This window comes from Nannospalax galili, unplaced genomic scaffold (assembly GCF_000622305.1).
Source record: "Nannospalax galili isolate Female #2095 unplaced genomic scaffold, S.galili_v1.0 scaffold39, whole genome shotgun sequence".
NCBI lineage: Eukaryota > Metazoa > Chordata > Mammalia > Rodentia > Spalacidae > Nannospalax > Nannospalax galili.
In genome coordinates this window covers 883,244-896,063 of record NW_008346683.1, presented here as the reverse complement: position 1 = coordinate 896,063, position 12,820 = coordinate 883,244, and the positions used below count along the sequence as shown (strand labels likewise).

At 51.3% G+C, this 12,820-nt stretch overlaps 1 protein-coding gene across 1 annotated transcript; it reads left to right on the top strand.

Moving 5' to 3' along the window:
- The first annotated feature begins 4,379 nt into the window (after window positions 1-4,379).
- Window positions 4,380-12,012, top strand: Hmox1 (heme oxygenase 1). Its single transcript, XM_008843091.3, has 5 exons — window positions 4,380-4,532; window positions 6,237-6,357; window positions 8,291-8,782; window positions 9,906-10,005; window positions 11,362-12,012. The coding sequence occupies exons 1-5, from the start codon at window positions 4,510-4,512 to the stop codon at window positions 11,496-11,498; spliced, it is 873 nt and encodes a 290-aa protein (XP_008841313.1). The 5' UTR covers window positions 4,380-4,509; the 3' UTR covers window positions 11,499-12,012.
- Window positions 12,013-12,820: the final 808 nt, after the last annotated feature.

Below are 12,820 nucleotides of genomic sequence, written 5' to 3'. Positions count from 1 at the left end.
TATGAGTTCAAGGCCAACCTGGTCTACCTAGTGAGTTCCAGGTCAGCTGAGGCTCTAGGGAGACCCTGTCTCAAAAAACAAAAAAAAAAAAACAACTTGTCTCAACAAATATATATATGTACATATATGTATTTGAAATTAATGGATGATAAGGGATAATTTAGCAAGGTTTGCTATTTAGAGGCTCTCTCTGGAGTGGGAAGGATCTAGTATTTTCTACACCATGATGATTCTAAGCCTGCTCTGGGGCAGATGGGGGAGGAAAGGGCACAGAGCTTTGGGGGAGCTCTTATCATCAGCTAAAAATAATCCTCTGTTGACACAGCACATATTGAGGTGACAATCTGTTCACCTGCAGTATATATAGTCCCACCTTCAGTTTCAGTTGCTCCAAACATCAATAGCAGTAGGAATAGTCTGTCTTATTTTTTATTTTAGTCTTTCTAATGAGTCTACACCCACTGTGGTCTGAACTGCATTTCATTACATCTTTTCCTATACCCACTAGGTATATAGGTAGAAACTCATATGTCATTGGTGTCTGTTCTTCCTGCCTCCACCTCCCAAGTACTGGAATTACAGGCGTGCACCCCCACACCCTGCTCTGGGCTGAGTTCAAAGCTAACAGCCTGCAAGAGGCAAGAGAAGAAGAGGCTAGCAAAGGCTGGGACAGATAGAGGACTTGCTGGTTCAGGCTGCTTTGAGACTAGCATGCTTGGTATGGGGGAATGAATGAGGTAAGCTCTCTCTGCCAGATAGGTGAGCTGGGCCAGATCTCAGAGGGCCAAGTGCGCCAGGATAAAGACCCTGAACTGTGCCCCGAGGGCAGCTGGGAATGAGTGAAGGATGCTGACCAGGAGTGGGCAGCCTCCTCTGTTGCCTTCTCTGTGAAGCCAGAGGGCAGGAGGAGGAGAAGCTAAAAATAAGGAGAGGGAAGACATTCTGGTGGGCTGTCCACACACTCCTGTGGACTCTGGACTCCACAGTGTTGCTTGCTGAGCAGCAGGTTAATTGTTTGTCCAGACTTACTGCTTTGGGCCACTCTTTCATGAGGAATGCTCTTCTGCCCCTACATGTGTGGCTAACACACATCCGCCTTCCTGTCACAGGGCGTCCATCTTATGGAAGCTCCTGCCACCAGGATTCAGTGTCCTGGAGTCAAATTGTGAATTTGCTTTATGCTTTGGGCTCTCCTCCTTGCTGAATTACACAGTCGGTTTGTAGGCTGCAGATGTCTACTGGGGCCCTTTACCTTTCAGGATGGGGACCCGTCCCCTCCTTGTCTGTATGGGGCATGTAGTGAGGTCCCCTGCTTGTGGATACCCAGACAAATGTCTCTAATCCCCTTACTGTCATTTGGCTGGGGCAAAGGATGCGTGCGCGCGCGCGCACACACACACACACACACAAAGGACCCCAGCTCCCCGCTCCCCCCATCCCCCCCCCACTGTGGTCTGGACTTTGTTTTTCACAGTTAGCAGCTTGGAAGCAGAGCCCAAACCACTGCTGTACTGCGGCCCCTGGGGAATGCTGAGTCGCTATTTCCACATCACAGGCAGCTGCGTTTCTGCTGTGTCATGGTTGGGAGGGGGGACTGCACACAAAGGGAAGGCAGATTTTGCTGAGTCACGGTTTCCGCAGCCTCTCTCTGGGTGCTTGGTGAAAGGGCAGCTTTAACCCCAGGCAGGAGGAAGTGAAACTTCTAAAAAAGGGTAGAAGCCTCTTGCTTAGTTCTAAATGTGCACATTGTTTTCAAAGCCCTGTGGAAAACACCTCCAAACAGACATGCCTACCCCAGAGCTGCTGCTGTTTTCCCCCATACCTCCCAGTTGCAGGAGAGTGACAATTCCATCTTCCTAATTGCGGGACCCAAAGCTTTGGAGTTACCCTGACTCCTCTTCTTAGTTCTTTACTATACTGAAATTCACCATGGGAGCCTGGGAGATGGCTCTGGATGTAGAGGACCAGGTACTCCTGGACTACAGGGTCTCCGTCTTTCTAGATTCTTGAGTTTGCCTGTGTACCTTGGCTTGGGGCTGCATCCTCCGTTTCCACAGGTGGCAGGACGCCTTCCTGTTCCCCTCTGTCCTTCTCTTCCCTCATCCATCACCTCTTGAATCTGGACCCACTGGGCCCTTTGTGATAACCCAGGGCTCACAGGGATGATCCAGGACAGTCACCACCTCCTTAGTCACTGACATCTGCAACTGTCCCAGGTCCTGGGTCAGGGTGTAGACATCTTTGAGGAATGGATATTCACCCAGTCATAGCAGAAGGAAGGAGAACAATATGGATCCTTTGGTTGTGTCAGGCAAGGGAAGTTGGGGAGCTGAGTCAGCATGGGCACAGACCATAGCTCAGCACAGAGGCAGAGGGTAGAATGGAACCAGGACAGCTTGGTCTGGCCGCCTCTGTGTAATCTCTCTACCTATATCTGTCCTCCTGGGGAATGGGACAGGGCTGGAAGTCAGGAACTCCGTGTCAGTGAAGGCTGTGTCTAATGGCACAGCCTGGATCAGTGCCTCCTTCTTTGGATTTCTCTGCTCCCCTTGTTAAGATGGGGATGGATCACACGGGCTTGATTTTCTGGGCTCTTGGCCTCCAGACTTTTCTCTCCCACCTAAACTCCTGGACCCTCTATGAAAGGGCTTAGAATGTGCTGGGCAGGAGGGAGGTCTGCCTTCCTACTACCAGGGTTAGAAGTCAGGCTTTACCATCTCTACAGCTGTGCGATGTAAGGAAATTCCTTGACTTTTCTGTTCCTTATTGGAACAGAGTAGAGAAAATAGAGACAAAAACGGTGATTGAACAATCTTGTGGGCCGCTGTCAGGATCAGATGGCTTCTATGCAGAGCGAGAGCTCCACAAAGGTTGGCTGGGATTGCAGTTTGTGACTACTTGGTCCCAGCCTTTTCTGGCAGTCTAGTGACATGACAGCTAAACAAGAGCATCCTGCTTCCAGCAAGAGCCCTTGTGTGGCTGACTCATTGTTGCAGTCCTTATTAACTGACTGCCGCCTGCCAGGCAAGGTCCAGCCCTGGGCAGTCACAAAACAGAGTGGACAAGGCCCTGACCCTTTGCTTTTCACACCACCTGGGGGAAGGATGGTCCCTTCCAGGATACCTAGTGGTTGGCTGTGGGTATAGCCACTAATCCTGTCTACACTGCTGTTCTCAGGCAGAAGACATGCCACCTGCTTTCCAGGGAGTGTGGACATCTTCCTGCCACGCTGAGTTCACACTTTATCTTAAACTCTGCCTCAGTTTCCTCATTTGTAAAGCCATGCTAGAACCTGTATCATTTCAGTGGCTTTCTTGTGAGGGTGAATGGAGTTGGCTGCAAGGGCTATGTCTGCATGCAGGAGGACTCCAGTTGCTGTAAGCTGAGATTCTGTTGTTACTGCTTAGCACAGCCAAAGTGATAACACACTTTACCAAGCACCACAGACTCCTGGGCTCAAGTGGGTGAGAATCCACCATCCCATTCTCCCAGGTTTGGGAATCCACTCTAGACAGCTGGTCTCTGGTCTGTGACTCTCCTTCCCTCCTGGACAAGGGCAAGAATTCATTAGCAAAAGTCACCTTGTACAGAAAAACGGGAAGTGCAGCATAGGAAAGGGGCTTTCAGGAACCAGCCAGGCCCTTTGTGTGTTCCCTGTCCGGCCTTGAGGGGTCTACCTCATTCAGAATTCAGTAGGTAAATGGTGAGGTCCTGCCCTGCTCAACCCCAGTAGGCATCTGGGATTAGAAAGGCATCAGAGCAATGTGCCTTGGGTGTCTGTTCCAAGCAACAGGTCATCATGGTTCGGTGTGGACTCAGTGCTAAGAGAGCTTCTCAGTTGACAGGATGGTGCTCTGTGTGTGGTCCTGGGTAGTACACATCATCTCTCAGCCTCAGTTTCCCCATCTGTAAAACAAGGAAGAGTGGAGGGATGAGCGATGGAAACAGTTAAGTCTCCACAGGCATCTGAGTGTACATTTAGAGGCGGTGAGGAGGTAGGCAGTCCTCAGGGTTCTGAGGCCCCAGGCCCGACCTAGGGCTCAGGCAGATCAGTCCCTGCAGTGGCCAGTCAGCCTCTTGATGACAAGTACTGTCTCCTAGTTCTGGAACCTTCCAGATTCCTGGGGGCTGCCTCCAGTCACTAAGTAGAGGGCTCTGGAAAGGACAAAAATCATGCCTAGAGCCCAAAGGCAGCTAAGATTTCCGCTTTTTTTTTTTTTTCTTTAAACGTCCCATAGCCCTGCTTTGTTTGCCAGGGTCATATGACTTCCTCCCCCCACCCCTCCCGCAGGCAGGCCAGGCCGGCCCACGCCTGGAAGGCGGGGTGTTGCAACACCCCGCGGGAACGCGGGCTCAGCTGGGCGGCTGCCACGTGACCTACCCGGAGCTTAAAAGGCTGGCGGGGCAGCTCCCCGACACCCGCAGAGCAGAACCGGACACAGCCAGGCTTCTTCAGCCAGCCCGCAGCCCAGCACAAGCAGAGGCAGCCTGAGCTAGCCCAGCCCCGCGATGGAGTGTCCACAGCCCACAAGGCAAGCCGCAGCATGGGGACGGGAAGTAGGGCCACCCAGCATCCTCTGTCCCGCCCGGGAATCGGGGGCTTCGCGGTCCGGGGATAGGCTACCGCCCTGCCCACCTGTAGCCGTGGGCACTAGGAGGGAGAGAAGGCGATGTACATCCCCGGCGCCCGGGGGTGGCCGGATGGGAGTGTCCCCGGAAAGCCAGGTTCGAGGGCACACGGCGCGGTCCCGGGCTCTCCTGGTGGCTGGGGGTGCTCACTTGTTGGGCAGCCCGGGGCTGGACGGGACCTTGGCTGTGCAGTTCATAGAGCAACTGCGAGGCCGGGGAGGCAGTGGGCTTGTGCTGCCCAGAGAGCAGATGTCTGAGCTGGGGTTTGGATGGTGCTCTGTCCGTCTCTAAGGCTGGGGGCTGGCGGTTTCTCCCAAGAATTTGGACAGGTCGGGAGCAGGCTCTGGAGGGCTGCAGGGCCGGGAAGTGATAATTGTGTGAGGGGGACACAGCAAAAACGCTCCCAGAAAGGGACTACTTCTTCATTCCTCTGTTCTTTTACAAAGCTAGTCTTATTATTTACTAAACTTTAAATATATATATATATTTGGTCTTCTTGAGACAGGGTCTCCTTGTAGCCCCAGCTGTCCTGGAACTCACAATGTAGACCAGGCTGGCCTCCAACTCACAAATCCACCTGCTTCTGCCTCCCAAGTGCTGGGATTAAAGGCATGTGCCACCACACCCAGCTTAAAAATATTTTTATTTTTATATGTATTTTATGTGTATGAGTTTTTCGCCTGCATGATATGTATACTACGTGTATGTAGTGTCTACAGAGGCCAGAGGAAGGAGTCAGATCCCCTGGAACTGGAGTTACAGTTAGCTGTCATGTGGGTGCTGGGAACAGTAGTATCTGGGTCCACTGCTAGAGCAGCAGGTGCTCTTAACCTCTGAGCCATTTCTCCAGCCTTGTTAGTCCTTTGGGGGCGGGGGTCTTTTTGAAACAGGGTTTCCCTGTAGCCCCAGCTGGCTTGGAAGTTACTATTTAGACCAGGCTGGCCTTGAGCTCACAGAGATCCACCAGCCTCTGCCTCCCAAGTGCTGGGACTACAGGCATGGGCCACCACACCTGGCCCTGTTAGTCTTTTTAAAATTTTTTACTACATTTTGTTTATTTGTTGTGGCAGGGAGGGGCGGGCTGTGACTAGAGATCAGAGGATAATTTATAGGAGGCAAAGTCTTGTCAATTGCCCCCAGGCTGGCCTGGATCTCTCAGTCTACCTGCCTTAGCCGCCCCAATAGTTGGGATAACAGGCAGGATTCTTTAAGTCACGCAGAATTTTTCATACATACTGCCTAATACAGATACTTTTATAACATGGGGTGAGGAGTGGTCATGAGATTTGTATCTGACCCTTTGGGTCTAAAGGTTCATCAAAGCATTCACCCTTGAATGTGGTTCTTGGACTGGTATGAGTTTTCCTCCCTGGGATCAGGAATAATGAGAGTAGATATTTCCCTAGTGTTTTGGGGGACTGCATCCTATAGTACTTAAGAAGGACTGCTGATTGTTTGCACAGGTGGGACCATGGCTTGCCCCAGATTGGAGCCTGGACCTATTTTACAGGTCCAGTCTGAGAAGGCGAGGTCCTGGAATCCTGGGCTTAACTTGGGGACAACCACTGGTGGTTGTCCCTCATTAACCCTTTCCCCTTCCTCTGCAGCATGTCCCAGGACTTGTCTGAGGCCTTGAAGGAGGCCACCAAGGAGGTGCATACCCAGGCAGAGAATGCTGAGTTCATGAGGAACTTTCAGAAGGGCCAGGTGACCCGGGAAGGCTTTAAGGTATGCGGCCTGGTGGGAGAGTGTAGTAGGTGTGCCCTAGCCTCAAGCCAATGGTTTAATGGGAGGTTAGGGCCAGGGATGCTGAGGGCTTGTCCAAGGAAATCATCTTACTAACCTTAACACCGAAGCTTTGAGAGGAAAGAAGACTTACTTAAGGTCATACAGTGAGTTCACAGCCTGCTCTGTAATGTTGATGGAGGAGCTCAGGCTGTGCTGTCAACTGTACCATCTCTTTGTTGATCACTCTATATACTTAGCCCTGACCCTGAGAAGAAGAGGGAAAGACTCAAAGGTTAAGAGGCCATACAACCTTCAGTTGAAAAGACCAAATCAAACAAAGATGGCCTAATTTCAGAGTTTGTGCTCCTGACCTAGTTCTTTTTCTGCTACTGGAATGGAACGCAGGGCCTTGCACAGGCTGGGCAGGTTCTCTGCCACTATCCCACACTCCCAGCTCTGGGATTATTGGACAGGGTCTCATGAGGTGGGAACTGTCAGTCCTCCTGCCTCAGGTTTCTGAGTCCTGGGACCACAGGCGTGTGCCACCACTCCCAACTCTTCTGACCCAATTCTAATTTGCCTCTGAAGGCAAGAGGAAGTATTTCTTAAAGGCTGCAGCACCCTGTCCTGTGAGACTGAGCTACCTCATCTAACCTCCTGAGCTTTGTTCTCATCTGAGAAATGGGGTGTCTACAGCAGGGCTTTCTTAAACACTCAGTGTACAGAGTAGTGTTTGATTTTGTCAACTCCTGGCACAGTTGTGAAATTGATACCAACAGAGGGGAAACATCCAGCAAAGAACCAGCTAGGTGTTGGGTGTTCCAGTGTCAGGAAAGGCAGCTTCAGGTTGGCCAGAGCCGTGGGGAAGGGGGAGGATCTGGGTCCCACCCTCCTAACTGTCTTCTTTGCACTTCTACCCTCCCCAAGCCCCACTTGATGAGCTAGGCCTCAGCCAGGGGAGGTCTTGCTTACAGGTCGGGGGCCCTAGTTGTGTCTTGTGGACACAAGCCCAGTTCCTATAATTTCACTGGGGCAACGGGAGCAGAGAGCTGGAATGTGCCGACCCAGGCACTTTAGGCTTTAGATCCTGCCTGTAAGCCATAGAATTCAAAGTGAGCTCCAGCCACTGAGGCAACCCAGGTTCATGTCTCTGGAGGCAGTGTTTGCCAGGCTGTACCTGAGCTTTGCTTAAAATGCCTCTCTGACCCTCACACTAGCCCGCATAGCACATGGCTGGATTGTCTCCTTAGGTAGAGGAGGGATCTGAAGTTTGACCTGTAGAATCACGCAAACCTAGGTCCATCTCCTGCTCTAGGTTGGGAAGCTGAGGCCAGAGAGGGCAAGTGTCTTCACTCACGTTCACACAGCTGAGCTGAGGTTAGGGATGGGTCTCCTGTACGCAAAACTCCTAGCTCTTTTATACCAGGTTTCCTGGCTCAGAAGTTGCTTAGAAATCTCAGCCCATCCTTCTTAACCTCATCCTCCCTGAACTCCAGCTAAGTGTTAAGCGTAACAGGAGTTTCCCAAGTGAGGTGTGTCCAGCTCAGCCCCCGAAGGTGGCAAGGTTACTACGCAGCCACCAAGGACACAGTACTCTGCAAGAAGTCACCTTACCCAGACCTTGGAGCAGTTTCTCTGGGTTCTGTCCTGCCTTTAGAGCCTTCATGGCTCCCTGAAGAGCCTTCGTGGTGACTTACCTATTTTTTACTTAGCTGTACAGCCTCACATCTCCTAGCCCTTCTGAGCCTTCATTTTCTTTGTAAAATGGGAAGAGGATCTTTAGGTGAGGCCATGTGTTGTACTCAATGGGTAGAAGAATTTTAGGATGAGTGCTCAGTGAATTTGGCGACTGTGGGTGGAAGGGAGTGCAAGGCAGTGTGGAACATAGACAGTGGGGGTCTTCAGGGGCTTGACAGGCTGATTCTGGTTTCAGCTGGTGATGGCCTCCTTGTATCATGTCTACGTGGCCCTGGAGGAGGAGATTGAGCGCAACAAGCAGAACCCAGTCTACGCGCCCCTCTACTTCCCTGAGGAGCTGCACCGCAAGGCTGCTCTGGAGCAGGACATGGCCTTCTGGTACGGGCCCCGCTGGCAGAACACTATCCCCTACACTTCAGCCACACAGCATTACGCGAGGCGCCTCCACGAGGTGGGACACAAACATCCTGAGCTGCTGGTGGCCCATGCATACACCCGTTACCTGGGAGACCTCTCCGGGGGCCAGGTCCTGAAGAAGATTGCACAGAAGGCCCTGAACCTGCCCAGCTCCGGTGAGGGCCTGGCCTTCTTCACCTTCCCCAACATCGAAAGCCCCACCAAGTTCAAGCAGCTCTACCGTGCACGCATGAACACTCTGGAAATGACACCGGAAGTCAAGCACAGGGTGATAGAGGAGGCTAAGACTGCGTTTCTGCTCAACATTGAGGTGAGCCCTGCTGTTCCTGTAAGCCACACTCCTGTCATTGAGGGAAGGTTCCAGGGTCATGGCTAAGTGCAGGGATTCAGGACTAGCAGCCTGTTCTACTGCTTACTAGTTGGTAACTTGGGCAAATAAATCTCTTATCTCCCTGTTCCTCAAGTTCTTCCTCTGCAAACTAGGGGTAGTAATCGCACCCATCTTCAAGGCGTGAGAGAAGATTGGTAACAGTGAAGTCCTCGCAGGAGGATTAGGCATAGGGTGAGCCCTGTGATGTCAGCTGCTGTTATTTTGTGGGAGTGACCATCATAGTGGTGGCATCCTGGGACAGCAGCGTAGTTGCAGATGAGGTGTGAGTGCACTTGTGCATAGCCAGGTTGGGGCTGTAAAGTTTTCAGGAGTTGGGCATGTGGCTTCTGCCTCCCAGGGACTCTCCACCAGCCACAGAGGCATCAGAGGGGGAAGGAAGGTCCCTTCAGCAAGTCCCTGAAGGATACATTCCTGGGTGGAGCTAGAAAGGCCCACAGGCATGGCTACAAAGTAGTGTCCTTTCAATTCCCCCAAATCCAACCGCTGCTAGACTTATCTTTGTCCTTCTGAGGGTTTGGTGGAAAGAATGAGTTTGGACACGGGCTCAGTTGAGAGCTGGCTTTCCATCCTGACTGCTGGTCAGTCTCAAAGCCCTTCTCCCTCAGGAGCTGTGGGTTCCTCACCTGCAAAAGCAGGCTAGTAAACACTGTGACACACCCCTTATGAAGGGTGAGCTTGCTAATGTGCCGCTGAGGAGACAGGAGGCTTCAGGCTGCATAGCCACCATACACACACTTTATGATTTCAGAGCAGGCAAATAGTTCTTTACATAGGGATACAAATAAGGTCATTAAGACTGACAGCGAACTCTAGATTCAGGACAGCTGTTTCTGGTGGGGACCGGGTGGCGTTATGGGCAGCGTTGGGGAAATGCAGGCAGGGGGGCCGAATGAACCCATCACATCATCTCATAGCTGGGTGTGTACGTTTTCTTAAGATCGTGTCATTTTCAGAGTATTTTGTAATGCACTTCAAGCCCTGCCTTTAGCTGGGACCAGCAGCGAGTCTCATAACTAACATGGCAGTATGTCTTGTTTTCCAGCTGTTTGAGGAGCTGCAGAGGCTGCTGACAAAGGAGCACCAGGATCAGAGCCCTTCAGAGATGGAGGGGCTTCGCCAGCGGGCTGGCAGCAGGGTGCAAGGTGAGGGTTCTCCCGCTGGCTCTCTTGGAGGGGATGTGGCCTAGCTTCCTGTGTCCCGAGCTTCTTCTTTGGTGTCTTCTGAATATTTTGAATTAGGACTAAGGTGGTGGTGCACACCTTTTATCCCAGCACTTGGGAGGCAAAGGCAGGTGGATCTCTTGAGTCTACATAGTGAGTTGCAGGCCAGCTAGGGCTGTCAAGTGAGATGTGGACTCAAAAAGCCAAAAAAAAAAAGGTGCAAACAAGGGCCCAGGGTCAGCCAGCAGTGTGTGACTAGTGAGTTGTCAGGCTTGTCTTTATCTCAGTTTCCCCACACTGAGAAATCAGGAGAGGTTGGGTTTAGTTTGTTCCTTACGTCAGAGGTACACAGAAATCCCTCGGAAGTCATTGGCAACCCCCCCTTCATTTACTCTCTTAAAAAGACATCATCACAGGGGCTGGAGAGATGGCTCAGCAGTTAAGAACACTGACTGTTCTTGCAAAAGACCTGGGTTCGAATCCTGGCATCCACATGGCAACTAACAACTGTCTATAACTCAAGTCCCAGGGGATCTGACAGCCTCTTCTGTCCTCCAACGGCATTGCACGACATGGGTGCACTTACCTACATGCAGGCATAACACTAATACACATAAAATAAAAATAATACATAAAATATTGGAAAAAAAAAAAAAAAAAAGCTCATGCTATGTTGCCCAGGCTGACCTTAAACACCAGACACAAGCAGTCTACCAAATAGCTGGGACTATAAGTGTTTACATTGTTAGACCTACTAAAGGCTCCAAGCAGGCCCATATGGTGCAGGGATTCTGGAAACCCATTTCCAGTACTGACCCTCCAGGCAACACTAAAAAGACGTAATTACTGGATCTTGTGTGTCACCTCCTCCCTTTGGTGCAGCTGCAGCTGTTAATGAAAACTTCTGGATTCTTTGAAAGAGACCAAATAGCAACACAAAATGTGCTCTCCCTGAGCCTGTCACCCCAGGGATAGAATGTGTCATAGGGAACAAGTAGCAGAAGAGAGGATCAGCAGGGCACATGATGTGTCGCCGTCTTGTTCAGTGCCACGCTAAAGAGGCTTTCCCCGCTGGACCCTGTCACCAGCACCAGTGCTGATAGAATTGGCTACCTGGTAGGGTGTGGCTTAGCTGAGCATGGAAGAGTGGGCAGCTTAGAGAGGAAGTGAGCTCCTGGCCTTGAAGGACTTCAAGCAGTGGTTTGTGTGTGGGAGGGATAACCGTGTTCTAGCAGAATCCCAGCCTTCACAGAGGCTGAGCCCCCTCATCTCTGTATATTTGTGATGCCAGAGACCCCAGGCCGTGTGTGTTTGACCTTGCTTGTCTTTCTCTTTCAGACCCCCCCACCCTTGCAGAGACACCCAGAGGGAAACTCCAGCTCAGCACTAACCTGTCCCAAGCACCCCTCCTCCGATGGGTCCTCACGCTCAGCTTTCTGGTGGCAACAGTGGCTGTGGGGATTTATGCTATGTGAATGCAAATGTGCTGACGCCCAGGGGCGGTGAACTGTGTCCAATGAAGGGCCTTTTCTCTGGAGAGGGGACTTCACCTCTCTTCTCATGGGCCATGAAACTTTCGAGACTCCTATCCTCTCCTTATGCCCTTCTCTCTCCGGAAATGGAGAGAGATGTTTGGTGCGTGTTCATCCACTGAAAGCACATCATGAACTTTCAAACCAGCAGCCCCAGTTCCTGCAGCAGAGCCCAGAATCCATGGCCAGCTTCGGTTGCTGTCCTGAGCCCCAGTGCCCTCGGTTGGCAGCATCCAGTGTCATGGCCTCCTTTATAATGTGCAGAGATGTTCTGTATTGTGTTTCTGTCTTATTTTTGTCGTTACCGGTTCCACCCGAACGGTGGTATTTTGTTGTGTTCTGTTTTTTTCTAACAGCGTTGGGTGTCTTTTGAGGGGTGGGGTGGGAGGTATTTAACAGGACTTGTAGCCTTGGTTTCTAACTTCAGTGTGAAATAATAAATGGCATCATCTGACAGTCACTGGAAGTGTCCTTGTGTCTGCTGTCCTTGGGGAAGGGCCCCATCTCTTGTTTATCTCCAGTGCCCGGCTGGAAGGCAGGTGATGATGGTATCAGCAGGAGCGGAGATGCTGGTTGTGTGTGAGATTGTGAGACTCGAACTTTAAGCAGTTGGGCAAATCATCTTATTGACTCCTGCTCGATGTAAGACTCACCCCTCTTTGTGAGCATATGTGTGTGTGTGCAGGTGCACATATGTGGGGGGCCAGAGGTCAACCACAGGTGTTACTCCTGAGGCACTATCCACCTTGTTTGCTTTTTGAGACAGGGTCTCCCTAGAGCCCGAGCTGGTCTGGAACTCTATGTAGACCAGGCTGGCTTTTCTCTCATCTTCCTGCCTCTGCCTCCTGAGTTGCTGGGATTAAAGGCATGTGCCACCATGCCTGAACACCTTGTTTTATGAAACAATCTCTCACTGGCCTGGAGTGCCCTGATGGGTCAGCAAGCCCCAGGAATCCTGTCTGCCTCCCTACAACCCTCCAAGCACGTCAACCATTCCCGGCTTTTCACACAGATGCTAGGCATCAAGCTCAAATCCCATGCTCATGAAGCAAGCACTTTACTGGCTGATCTATCTCCCCAGCCCCAAGACTCACTTTTACTGAGGGACGGGTATATTCTGGAGTGAAACTGATGTGCTCTGAATAATGACACTTAGGGCAAAAGTGGAGGGAGATGCCTGGGTTCAACTTCCTTTTTTAGTTTTTCATTTATTATATGCAATGGTGCGCATGCCACTGCACAGGTGTAGAGGTCAGATGACAACT

Excerpts from the sequence above, each read along its gene's own strand:
- Hmox1 (XM_008843091.3), top strand. The coding sequence starts at position 4,510 with ATGGAGTGTCCACAGCCCACAAG. Across the intron at positions 4,533-6,236 it reads GAGTGTCCACAGCCCACAAG|CATGTCCCAGGACTTGTCTG; the intron begins GCAAGCCGCAGC and ends CTTCCTCTGCAG. Across the intron at positions 8,783-9,905 it reads CGTTTCTGCTCAACATTGAG|CTGTTTGAGGAGCTGCAGAG; the intron begins GTGAGCCCTGCT and ends CTTGTTTTCCAG.